Below are 12342 nucleotides of genomic sequence, written 5' to 3'. Positions count from 1 at the left end.
AAATAAGCATTTTAATCAACACTTAAGTAATAATTTAAAGTGTTATTAAAAAAAATATAATAATTTAAGAGTAATGCTAGGGAGATTGAAATTTTAAACTAAATTTGCAAACCAAATGATGTGTCACTAATATGAAATAAGCATGTTAATCAACGCTTAAGTAATAATCCAATCATCAACAATAACATTATTAAGTTTGCAAATTTAACTTAAAAAAGTTAATCATTATTTATAATTTAATTATCAACAATCACAACATGTATTTATAAAATATAATTTAAATAACCAGTGGTGAAACATTGGGCTTAGCAATTTCAGGTGGAAGGGTAATGCGGTCACTTGACACCGAATCCAAGGATAAATTGGTAGGCATCATTGAGAGATCCATCGATTGCACGATTCCCAGAAGCATTGTTTATTGTATTTTTCAAAACCAAGTCAGAATTATTAATACACATTTTATCATTTTAATCCTTGTTTAAGCAAAACAGAGCAAATGCTAACAGAGAGAAAGAGAGCCACCGGCAGTTTAGGTCTGATTCAAAAACACATTGATTGAAGAGGATTCACTCACTTTGCATCCGAGTTTAAAAATTTCTTAATTTAGTTTAAAATTTATCTTTTGTACTGTGAAAAGAATATATTGACAATTTTCTTATTCAGATATTCTCATTTAATCTTGTAATGTAGTTTGATGATGGAAACATTCTATATGTTAACTCAACTTTTAATTCTGATCATTTACCTGTTTGATTAACTTTTTTAAAATCTGTGTTAGAGTGAGAAATATAGTTAATTAATTTTAGTTAATTTTTATTACAGAAATAATTTTCAAAAAGTTAATTAAAAAAGTAGATAATCCGAAGTTCGAACCATGCGAAGATAAAAGGTAGAAACATACGCTCTTCAAAGTTCAAATGCGTCTCTCTCTCTCGCTGTTCATGTGTTTGAGCAAGCTCCATTAATCATTACCAGCTCCACATTTTTGTTCATATAAATAAACCGAACCTCCTTCCGGAAAAATCATACCTTTCGCTGTCAGACATGGTTGAGACCCCATGGATGGAGCTTTCACTCACCAAGAAGAAAGAGAATCAAGAACCCACCTACAATTTCATCAACTCAAGCTCTGTCCGCCATTGCTGAGCTTCAGAAGCTTCAACAGCCGCAACCCATTTTCTATTTTCTGTTTCTGGGCGTCGAAGTATCTCCGGAACTTGCATTGCAGAGCTCGAATCTACAACTCCTGCTGCTTAGGAAAGCTTCCGTACGATGGTATGGTGGTGAACAACTCTGCTTTCTGCGATTTGCCGGGTTTTGGTGACGAAGGAGGAGCTTCGATGGAGGGTTTGGTGGAGAAAGATGAAGTTATTGGGGAGAAAAGTGGCGATTTTTTTGCTGAAGCTTTGGATAAAGATGGGAGCTTTGAGGATTTGATTGAGGAGAAGGGTCGTGAGAGCAGTTCAAGTTCGTATTTTTTGAGGTCGGAGACGACGGGGCAGGAGGAGGAGCAGAGCCACAGCAGCTCTGAGGAGTCGTCTTCGCCGCCGTCGTTGGGTTGGCCCGTTCAGAAAGGTGAGGCGCCGGATTGCACCAGTGAGAACGGTGATGAAGCGGCGGAGAAAACCCATTCGGATGATAGGAAACTAGAGAAACAAGGGTCAACAATATCAGGTATTATTATTCCCCTCCAATTCATAACTGGTCTGGGATTGCTTTTGTAGGAAGCACTTTTGCTCATAAGCGCTTTTGATGGAAATGCTCTTGTTAGAAGCACCTACTTAGGGTTTAAAGTGCTTTTAGGACCTTGAAGCACTTTTAAAGTTGTCAAAAAGCACTTTTAACACTTACATAAACAATTCGAAATGGGCCTGACAACCAAGCTACATGTCAATTTGATGCATTTTCATTTAACATAATTTGGTTTTGGTTTATTATGGGATTGTAGAGACTGAGTTGATGAAGGAGAGGTTTTCGAAATTGCTGCTTGGAGAAGATATGTCAGGTTGTGGAAATGGGGTTTGCACAGCATTGGCTATATCAAATGCCATTACTAATCTTTGCGGTACGCACTTTTATTTTATTTTCTCAATGTCTTAACACTAAGGATTGGTTGATTTGCGGCGTTGTTTAACGAAAATTTTGTTATAGATTCTGATGCTAATTCTTATTATTCTCTGGTTCCCTCTTGCAGCTACCCTATTCGGGCAACTATGGAGACTAGAACCTCTACCGCAAGAGAAGAAATCGATGTGGCGAAGAGAGATGGAATGGCTTCTTTGTGTGAGTGATCATATTGTTGAGTTGATACCTTCTTGGCAGACTTTTCCTGATGGAAGCAAATTGGAGGTACGATCTGATTCCAACATCGATTAAAAGAATAGTATAGTAATTTAGCTTTCGATATGGAAACCCTTGGCTCAGCTTTATATATTGTACTGAGTGGCAACAAACATCTGAAAGAATGGTCAAAAGTCTCGATTGTGAGTTTTAGTGAGCAATTCCTAGTATATTGCAGTAATGAAGCGTGCGCTATTTTTAACCGTGGTTCATTGAAATAGAAATGCAGGCGTAGAGCCTTTTATGTTCATATAAATCACGTGATGATATTTTGATAAGCAACCTCAACTATAAAGGGTAGGGCAATGAAAACGTTGGGTTAGGGGGCTAATAAATGATCAGTTCCTTGAAATTGTTCTGACTCATATATATTTCAATTCAGGTCATGACTTGCAGACCGCGCTCAGATCTTTACGTTAATCTCCCTGCCCTTCGTAAATTGGATAACATGCTTCTTGTAAGGTTCTAAAAAACTTTTCCCCTGCTACTTAGATCCAGTTTGTGAGTTCCATTCTGAATTTAGCCAATCCTTGCAGGAAATCTTAGATGGCTTTAACAATACGGAATTCTGGTATGTTGATCAAGGGATTCTGGCCCCAGATGCAGATGGGTCAACCTCTTTCCGAAGAGCATTTCAGCGCCAAGAGGAAAAGTGGTGGCTACCTGTGCCCCGAGTTCCTCCTGGTGGACTCCATGAAAATTCAAGAAAGCAATTGCAGCACAAGCGTGATTGCACGAGCCAAATATTAAAAGCTGCCATGGCAATCAATAGTATTACTCTAGCAGATATGGAAGTCCCCGAATCATATCTGGAATCTCTTCCGAAGGTTGGAAACGTTCAAGATACCTGTGATATGTGATTACAAAGACATAGTTGTTAAACTTTTGTTTTAACTTGGTTTCAGAATGGAAGAGTAAGCTTAGGGGATGTTATTTATCGATACATTACATCAGATCAGTTCTCCGCAGAATGCCTGCTTGATTGCCTTGATTTGTCCTCTGAACATCAAGCCATAGAGATTGCGAATAGAGTGGAGGCCTCAATATATATGTGGCGTAAAAAAGCAAACCCAAAACCTACAAGTATTGCGAACAGATTTGGTTCGAAGTCATCATGGGAAATGGTCAAGGAGCTGATGATTGATGCAGAGAAAAAGGAGTTGCTTCCAGAAAGAGCAGAAAGTCTGTTAATGTGCTTGAAGCAACGCTTCCCTGGTCTTCCACAGACGGCCCTCGATATGAGCAAGATTCAGCACAATAAGGTTCCGACTTTACCACTAAAAAGCTTTGTTCTCATTGGTGCCTTCTAATTGTTTTTTCTTTGTACTTAATTGGTCAATTTTGATCTGCTAGGATGTCGGGAAATCCATTTTGGAGAGCTATTCAAGGGTTTTGGAGAGCCTGGCATTTAACATCGTGGCACGCATTGATGACCTGCTTTATGTAGATGACTTGACACGACATTCTGATCAGTTCCCATCAATCTCGAAAGTCAGTATGATTCCACACAAGGGCACTCCTACTCAATACTCGGTGCCCATCTCAAGCACTCCATACAAAACACCTTTCACCACGCCAAGCTTTTCACCCTCACAGCTAGTTAGCCCTCTGAGGGGAGACAGATCACCATTCATCACCAGCGGCAAGATCCCTCAACGTGGTTTGGGCGTTAAAAAAGTCCTGACTGATTATCTTAGCATCGATGCAAAAGGAAAGGACTACAGTGATCCAATTGAGAAACCAGATTCAGTAACAAACACAATGCAAGAAACGCTAGGGTCTCACATGCGAATGGATTCTTTTGAGTGTACAAAAGCATCAAGGAGCCCGGGATCACCAGACTCAGTCACAGAAGAATGAATCCATCGGCTGACCATGCAGAAGTGTTCAGCCACTTCAACTAGGTCCTTTATGCGTGTTTTTTAAGGACATAGGAGGACATCTGAGAGCGGGGAAGGTTCATTAGGTTGTCGACTCTCGTTAGAACAAGATGTCTGCAACGGTGATGAGTTGAGTGTTTTATGTTTTAGATGTGCATCCCTGTATTACAGTCTTGAGTTTGTTCCGGACCCTAGTCGCAGTTTGACCTCGATCAAACAGTGGTTGTAAAGAGAGAACTAAACATTTTACACTAGTTTGGATAGAATATATGAAGTCTTATTGTTTTCTCATGCTGTGGATATGATGAATCATATGATAAAATTCAGTGCAAAAGTGTTCAACTTTGTGCAGTATCAGCAGACTTTGCTCTAGGATTTCCTGAACAAAATAAAATAATGATGGCAATTTTCACAATAATTATGTTATTATTTATGAATTCGTTACTTTCTTTTGGTCATAAATCCGTATAAAATACTGGTAAATTGCCAAAATACAGTCATCTCATCTGCCATGGACAAAAAAACTTACAAAAGGGATAAAAAGAAAGGGGCATTCCGAGAATTGAACTCGGGACCTCTCGCACCCTAAGCGAGAATCATACCACTAGACCAAATGCCCACTTTTGCTGATAAAGACAGGTATATAGCTATTTTAGCTATTCCACTGTTATGAATTTGCACATAAGTCCTTAAGAAAAATGCCTTTTTATTTTGAGCCATAATTAGCTCTTCTTCAAGGGGTTTTCACGTATTTATCGTTGTTTCTTGCATCATAGTATTCTGAACTAACATTTTCTTTGGCCGGAGGATGGAGGGTGATTGTTATTATCCAAGCGATGTTGGTGATGTGAAGATTGAACACATAATTTCGAATGCAGAGATAAATTGCTCTTAACCACTTGAGTTAGTACTTACTAGGCCTTGATCATTAAGAAATGTCCAATATCTACATGCAGAAGGAACTAGAATTAAAATTGTTAGGAGGTCTGTTAATTATAATACTGAAATTTTAGTTGCATGTCTGTATAAACAAGTCAATTTGGCTAATTGAAGAAAAAAAATTCAAGGAGGGTTATTCGAACTTGAGTGCAATAGGCTGATATACTATATTTTAACTAACGGACTTATGCGTACACCTGCTTTCGTTGAAGTGGTTCAACAGTTTTAACCTAGTGTGGTAGTTGGTAGTTGGGTTTAACCTAGTGTGGTAGTTGGCAACACGTATTCACATACGAAGAGGATGGAACATGGTCGGTAATGGAGCTTTTGGAGAATTGGGGTGAGGTGTCTCAGCAACAAGGGTTTTTGATGATCCTCACTGTCAGTAATCGCTTCATCTCAAAATCTCTAATGATCAAATGCCAGTCTTTTATTGGAGCAAAGTGAAACAGATGTCTCAGACCAATTTCTGTACCCAGAAGTGCTTAAAAATAAGCAATAATTTGGTTCTAGTGCCACTTCCACTAGTAGTGAGTGGATGAATAGAAAACCCACATTTTCTGCTCAGATTCAAGTATAAAAACCCCATCACACACAGATTATTTCATTGCACCATTGTGGAATTGTGAGATATAACTTTTCATTAACTTCAAACTTCTGCATTGTGAACCAACACAAAAATGGCAGCTGCAGTGAAATTTATTTGCGTGTTAGGGTTTCTTGCAGTTTTTAGCATTGCTATGATTGAAAGGGTTGATGGGGCAAGTGCTTGTGGAAAAGCTAGTCCAGACGAAGAGGCCGCCAAGCTTGCTCCTTGTGCAGATGCCGCACAAGATGAAAAGGCTGCTGTTTCCGCTAGTTGCTGTCAGATAGTCAAGAGGATGGGACAAAACACTAGCTGCCTCTGTGCCATCCTGCTTTCTGACGCCGCCAAGAGCTCTGGCGTCAAGCTTGAGGTTGCGATAACCATTCCTAAGCGCTGCAACTTAGCCAACCGCCCAGTCGGTTACAAGTGCGGAGGTAAATTCAAAAATACAGGCATTCTCAATCTGATACATACAGAAAAACTACCAAAACATAAAAAACAATTTTTTTACGTAATTGTCAAACTGTGATTTATTAATAACAACCCAACTTTTTGTGTGTTGGGAAGTGTTATTGGCACAAAAAAAAATCTCATTCTACGCTTCTCACAAGTGTATTTTTCTTTCCTAATATAAAAAGTTTGGAGTGTAGAATAAGATTGTTTGAGTGCTAGTAACAAATTTTCTTTGTGTTTAATACTATTTTTTACTAATATAATATGACCTAATGCGACGTTAATGTTGCAGGCTATACCCTGCCGTGAATGAAGGTAAGGAAAGGTTGAAGGCTTAGGCCATGGAGTCGTACGTCTGGTTAATATATTTGAAGTAGTTGGCTACTAGTGTGACTAATTAAGTAGGATTACTGCTTTGTAAATTGGCAATAAATTAAAGCTAGTAGCCCGTATCATGTATATGTATCCTTCCTTCTCGTACAATAAAAATATGCAATTTCCCGGAATCCTTGTAACCTGTTTGCTTTGTGCTACACCTAAACATTAAGTTGTCTTGGATTCTATTGATATGTTAACATAATTTGAATGAGAGAAATCTCGAATGAGAATGATGAGAAATCATGAATCATAATGGTTTCTGATTGTTCAAGTATAAGATAAACTAATTACCTACTTGTTAGTGTTCTGATATCTTAGTTCAGATACGAAATAATTGATTTTTAATGCAAGTACCACTTAATTTTTTTTATAAATCATATAAACAAACGCATGATAACAATAAACGTTCATTTTCGATAAGTAAACATACCCTTAATGAAATTGGAATTAGTCATAAGCTGCAATGAAAGATTGGATTTGGACAATTGGAGACAAAACATTCATTGTAACGTCAAAATCAGAAGCAACTTCGTAAAAGCGTGGCAGAAGAGTCTTCCTCCACGCCTACAATCTTCTTTAACGACCAGAACTTAATTAACGACCATGGTGAAGGCTATGTCTCACCAGACATGGGATAAGGACTATTCCTTAGGTTTGCTACTTGGATAGGTCGACCCAATCGAAAGCTGGGATAGGAAATCGAAAAGACGGTTTGGAAAGCAGGATAATCCTGGGTTTCATGGACCACCACCGCCCTTGAAGACTAATTTGTCAGTTTCTTGTATGTTGGCACTAACAAATGGAATCTTAAATTTTGAGGTTAGCTAGGAGAGTGAACGAACTTTTAATCCGACTGAAAATGACTTACGAGGAAGAGGTTCATCGTCATTCTTTTTCGATTCAATAATATAATGTTGGGTAAAATTTTTTCTCTATAAGGGGTTTGCATTACTAAAATTAGCCTTCATGCACACGTGTGATGATATTTTTTGAATTACGGTGTGCTATAGACAACTTACACTGTTAAATGTATTTATACGCGTAAATTGACAAAAGAAAAGTCAAATATTTGAAGTAAATGAATAATCTTATATCATATTAAAAGAAACCTCTCATTAACCAAATAAAGTAGTTGAATCCACATAATAAAATCGGTCTCTATTGAATTTATATTAAGAATAGAGAAAATAATATTTAATAAACAACTGATTGAATCACATTATTGCTTGCCTATTGTGAAGCTAATCCAACTCCCTTCCTCTTAGTGTAGATAATATCGCTTGTTAAAAAAAATAAAAGAACAATCATTTGACAACTAATTTAATCACATTATTATCTGCGTGCGAAAGACCTTTTTTATAACCGGCATTACCTGCCGCTTAAGATGTTTGAACATGTTTAAAAATAGGGAAAATAATATTTAATGAACAACTTGTTGAATCACATTATTACTAGCCTATGGTAAGGTACTACTTATTTAAAAAAATGTACAAAAAAAATTAATTATTAAAAACATTGTTAAAATGATGAAAATACCCCTGTCATATTTGATGAATTATTTTAAGTTGCTTTTGAAGTTTTTTGTTTGAGGAATATTTTCGTTTAAATTGTTTTTTTGTATAGTTTGTGACACCAAAACACTATTCATTAGGTCCTTGGCTTTATATATAAAAGATAAAGATAATATGACGCTACAGTAATGATTAACCTCTTCCACATAAATTGTCGTATTGTTTTAGTGGATATCCAAATACCCAATTTCTTTTTTACCATTTAAAGCGACGAAGTGAATACGAGGAATTGGGTGGAGTGAAAGACGAGGTTACTTCTCTTGTCGTACTTATCTTACCATAATGAATTCGAACTACACATTCACACAAGAATCAATCAGATTATCGATTCATATTCAGTTTGACGAAAGAATAACTTTATCATACTTATATTGTTAAGACTAAATGTGAACTAAACACCAACAAAAATCAATCAGACTGGTAGTTCATACACAAAATTTGACAAAAGAACATATTTTTAGTGAGGATAACCCTATCATTGAGACTGAGGTGATTTAAAAAACCAGCCACACGTACAACATAGGCTCAGTTTGGGTTCATCCCCGTCAGTAAGATTCTGTCTCGGGTAACAAATTTCATGGACCACAGATGAGTAGATCAGAGACTACAAACTATCCATCCATCCTAAAAGCAACAAATAAGAGAATAGAGATAAGGAGAACCAAATGCAATTAGTAGTACAAACCATTCATTTAACAAAAACTAAAATAACATCCAAATCTTCAACTACATTAGAGTTGAGGTTAATTTCACTAAACCAAACATCCCTTACAGTAACAGAGAGTACATATTTTACAGAGAACCTAAAGAAGGTGCATATATATATATATATATATATATATATATATATATATATATATATATATGTGAGTACTGTGTTTTGGGTCTTGAGGAAAACAAACCAGCTGTCCACAACCACCTGCTGCTACCCTATTTCCTTCCTATATATCTGCAAAGCATAGAGGACAACATTGATCAATTTGAAACGTGAAGAGCCAAAGTTAAGTTAGAAACTAAATGAACCGTTTGTGATAAAAACCATTGTATACGTATTAATAAGAGGGAAAAAAAAAACTATGGTAAATATGGTAAGATTCTAAAGGAAAATGTCATGATTGACCAATAGGCAAGTTAATAAATGAAATTCACCGAGATCAAAGAAAGGAATAGATAAGGTAAATGTAGACGATGCGCCACCGACAGAACGTGTCTAGATAGTACATACTTAAACGTATGCTTACGTATTCGTCCATAGGTCAAATTAGATATGTAATTAATGGAATGATTGTCGGGGATTTAAATTCTAGATGACGTGCGACTAACAAGAAGTGTCTATATTGTACATACTAAAACGTATGCTTGCGTATTTGTCCATAGGTCAAGTTAGATATTAATTATTAGAATGATTGTTGGAGACTCGGATGGTAGATTCCTAGTAATGTTTCAGAAGTAAAATACCTTGACGAGCATAAGCCTCGGCAAAGGAGCACTTAATAATAGAGGGAACCTGCAGAGATGGATAATTTGGAAGAAGAAACGACGTCAGAAGTTGAGAACAGTACATACAGATTTCTCCAGTAAACAAATGCAGTATAATTTATACCTTGCCACCAGTTTCCTCTACAAGCACTTCCCGAATCATCCTCGGTCCCATCTTTCTTGTACTGAAATAATCAGGAAATAATCCCCCAATTAAGAACAGCCTTAATCTAAATGAAAAGTCCTTATTTATATAGTAATTTTGTACAACTTGCTACATCCCCTGACATAACATGCCACACAAGATAAAATCTAGCGTGTCACACCCGTGTGTCAATTTCTCTCATCATGTCACTTGTTATGTCCCACCACAAAAGGATACAGACATACAGTACACCCGATGATAAGGCAGAATTTCTACAATTACTCTATTTGTTCTTGGATTATGCATAAAACGTAACATAACAAAGAAAAACGCTCACCGTAGAGTTATATTCAGGGCTCTGGTTACTCTGGGAGTAAGAATAAATATCTTGGCCACCATAATAGATTGACGAACTGAGATGGCAAGGTTGTTGCACTCTCTGATCCCTATAGATGGAGTTTATTATGTCCTTATTTGATATGCTCTTACTCTCACCTTCGCTCTCTTTAGAGGCACCATCTGCAGCGGCAACAAAACGGTATCCATCCCAATCAAACACTTCCCAAACACACAATTCATACTTTAAAAACCAAGAATTTGGTCTGCGAGTACAAATAAATTTAAAAAAAAAAAGGCAACCCAAAGATAAACTTTTTTTTTTTAACAGAAAATAAGCAAAAGTTTCACTTTAGAATGAGTAGTGCATAAGGAAAATTCTATTTCCAAGGTAAAGTATGGAGGCCTTTAAAAAGTATAAAGGCAGATTGACTAAATATATATTTCTCTAGAAATCACTTATGCTCACGAGCTTTTTCATTAGAAATTTTTTTCTTAGAAGCACGTTGAAAAAATAAAAATTCAAGTGCTTTCATAATAAACAGAAAGAACTTCCATATACTGTACAACCCAGAAGTACTTTTGGCCAAAGGCCCCTAGTGATGTTTATAAATAATAGGTTAACCCAGTTTATGCCTGGCATGCAGAAAGCAGCAATCTAAACTAAACAGCAAAAAAAAAAAAAAAAAAATACAAAAATACAAAACTTTGGCCATAACAAAAGAAAAACAACAGATGAAAGGTAGAAAAAGCATGCAAACCTGGCTGATCTCCGGGCGTGAAGTGCAATGGTTCATCCGAGAGCTTTTTCCCAGTGAATTCTGAATGCACAGATTCCCTCCCTAACACCTGAATCAACAACATCACAATTCAGCTCAGAAAATGGTACAGCAGAAAAATAAACAAATATATACACACACTTTACAGAATCTATTAATCTAATAAAAGGGTCAGTCAGGAGGGAGAGGGAGAGAGAGAGAGATTCAAAGAGCAAAAGTTTAGAGGAGAGATAAAGCAAAATCCATTCAAAAGAACAAACAGATACAACTTTTATAATTCTAAACCCTTTCATTAATAAAATAATGTTATCATCCATTCAGAAAACAGATGACAATTGAGGGTTTCCACCTAATTTGGGAGAAAATATAGATAAACCCCACCAAGATTTTACGAGAGAAAGTTGTAAAAACATCCCCAAAACAATGTAAATTGTAAAATGACACAAAGGCGAAGGCTTTAAGCATTCAATGAAAAAACAGAACCCCATTTTCCATTAAACAAAACCCAGCAAGAATTGTCAAAAATTCAAAAATGCAGAGATAAAAACCAAAACCCAATTGAATAATAAGAAAACAATAAGAAAAAAACCATCAAGAATTTCGGAAAATCAGAAAAATAAACAGGGGAATAATAGCAATAATACCAAATCCTTGGAGGGAGGCGCAAATATGGCCCCAAAAATCCCAGGAGAAGCAGATGACTCCTTCGATCCGAAAAGCTCAGAAGTGAAGGAAGAAGACGACGACCCAGTTTGCTTTCTTCCCTCCATTTCTCTCTCCCTATAAGAAACCTAAACCTCTCTCGCTCTCTGTTTTATTTATTAGCAGAGTCAAGGTGTATATATAGGGTGATATATGTATAAGTGGGGGGTGTATATAAATATTGAAAAGTAGCACCGTCAAACGAAGCTTAACAAAAAAAGAAAGTTAAAAACCGCAGGAAGATGATTATTATTTTCGTTTTGCTGCGAAACAAAACAGAAGGAAAGCAAGATAGATAGATAGATAGATAGATACAGAGAGAGCAAATAGAATCGGAAAATAAAGGACAGTGAGGAAAGGGAGAGGCACGTGAAAGATCAAAATTCAAAACCTCTATTCAGTTAAAATACGAAACCGTCGCTCCCACCCATTTTATAAGCCAAAGACGACGCCTACCCTTTTCGAATTTTCCTAAGTATTTTTTTATTTAATTTAATTTTTGGTTTTATTTTTAAATTTTGGAATGATTTGCCAATTAAGAAAAATATTTTTTTAGTTAAAATGGTGGTTAAAATTGGGATACTTTTTATTTTAGTTCCAGACAATATAAATCGATAAAAGTGATATTGAGTTTGTCCACTTTATTTTTGTCGTTCTATGAAAAATTTGTCAAATGTGAACATTTTGAAGGGTATTTTTGTCAAACTAACCCCTTCACTTAATGATAATTAATAGTGCTAATTTTTTAGATTAT

The 12342-nt window shown here is 36.2% G+C and overlaps 3 protein-coding genes and 1 non-coding gene across 4 annotated transcripts; 2 read left to right on the top strand and 2 right to left on the bottom strand.

Moving 5' to 3' along the window:
• Window positions 1-874: 874 nt before the first annotated feature.
• LOC103433526 (rop guanine nucleotide exchange factor 7-like) lies at window positions 875-4511 on the top strand. The gene is made up of 7 exons (XM_008371791.4): window positions 875-1674; window positions 1949-2065; window positions 2195-2349; window positions 2723-2797; window positions 2877-3167; window positions 3246-3602; window positions 3694-4511. The coding sequence occupies exons 1-7, from the start codon at window positions 1059-1061 to the stop codon at window positions 4198-4200; spliced, it is 2118 nt and encodes a 705-aa protein (XP_008370013.1). The 5' UTR covers window positions 875-1058; the 3' UTR covers window positions 4201-4511.
• A 133-nt stretch (window positions 4512-4644) lies between these two features.
• On the top strand, window positions 4645-6704 carry LOC103433527 (uncharacterized). Its single transcript, XM_008371792.4, has 2 exons — window positions 4645-6179; window positions 6491-6704. Exons 1-2 carry the CDS (start codon window positions 5840-5842, stop codon window positions 6505-6507), a joined length of 357 nt encoding a protein of 118 aa, XP_008370014.1. The 5' UTR covers window positions 4645-5839; the 3' UTR covers window positions 6508-6704.
• On the bottom strand, window positions 4768-4839 carry TRNAP-AGG (transfer RNA proline (anticodon AGG)). Its single transcript has one exon. It is a non-coding gene; the product is annotated as a tRNA-Pro (tRNA).
• A 2114-nt stretch (window positions 6705-8818) lies between the features above and the next one.
• Window positions 8819-11996, bottom strand: LOC103433525 (uncharacterized). The gene is made up of 6 exons (XM_008371790.4): window positions 11531-11996; window positions 10869-10956; window positions 10109-10290; window positions 9751-9811; window positions 9606-9654; window positions 8819-9096 (listed from the first exon to the last, which is right to left on the bottom strand). Exons 1-5 carry the CDS (start codon window positions 11654-11656, stop codon window positions 9638-9640), a joined length of 474 nt encoding a protein of 157 aa, XP_008370012.1. The 5' UTR covers window positions 11657-11996; the 3' UTR covers window positions 8819-9096; window positions 9606-9637.
• Window positions 11997-12342: the final 346 nt, after the last annotated feature.

Source organism: Malus domestica, chromosome 04, assembly GCF_042453785.1.
Source record: "Malus domestica chromosome 04, GDT2T_hap1".
In the NCBI taxonomy this organism is placed as follows: Eukaryota; Viridiplantae; Streptophyta; class Magnoliopsida; order Rosales; family Rosaceae; genus Malus; species Malus domestica.
The sequence above is the reverse complement of the archived record's forward strand: the minus strand, read 5'-3'. Positions and strand labels throughout refer to the sequence as shown.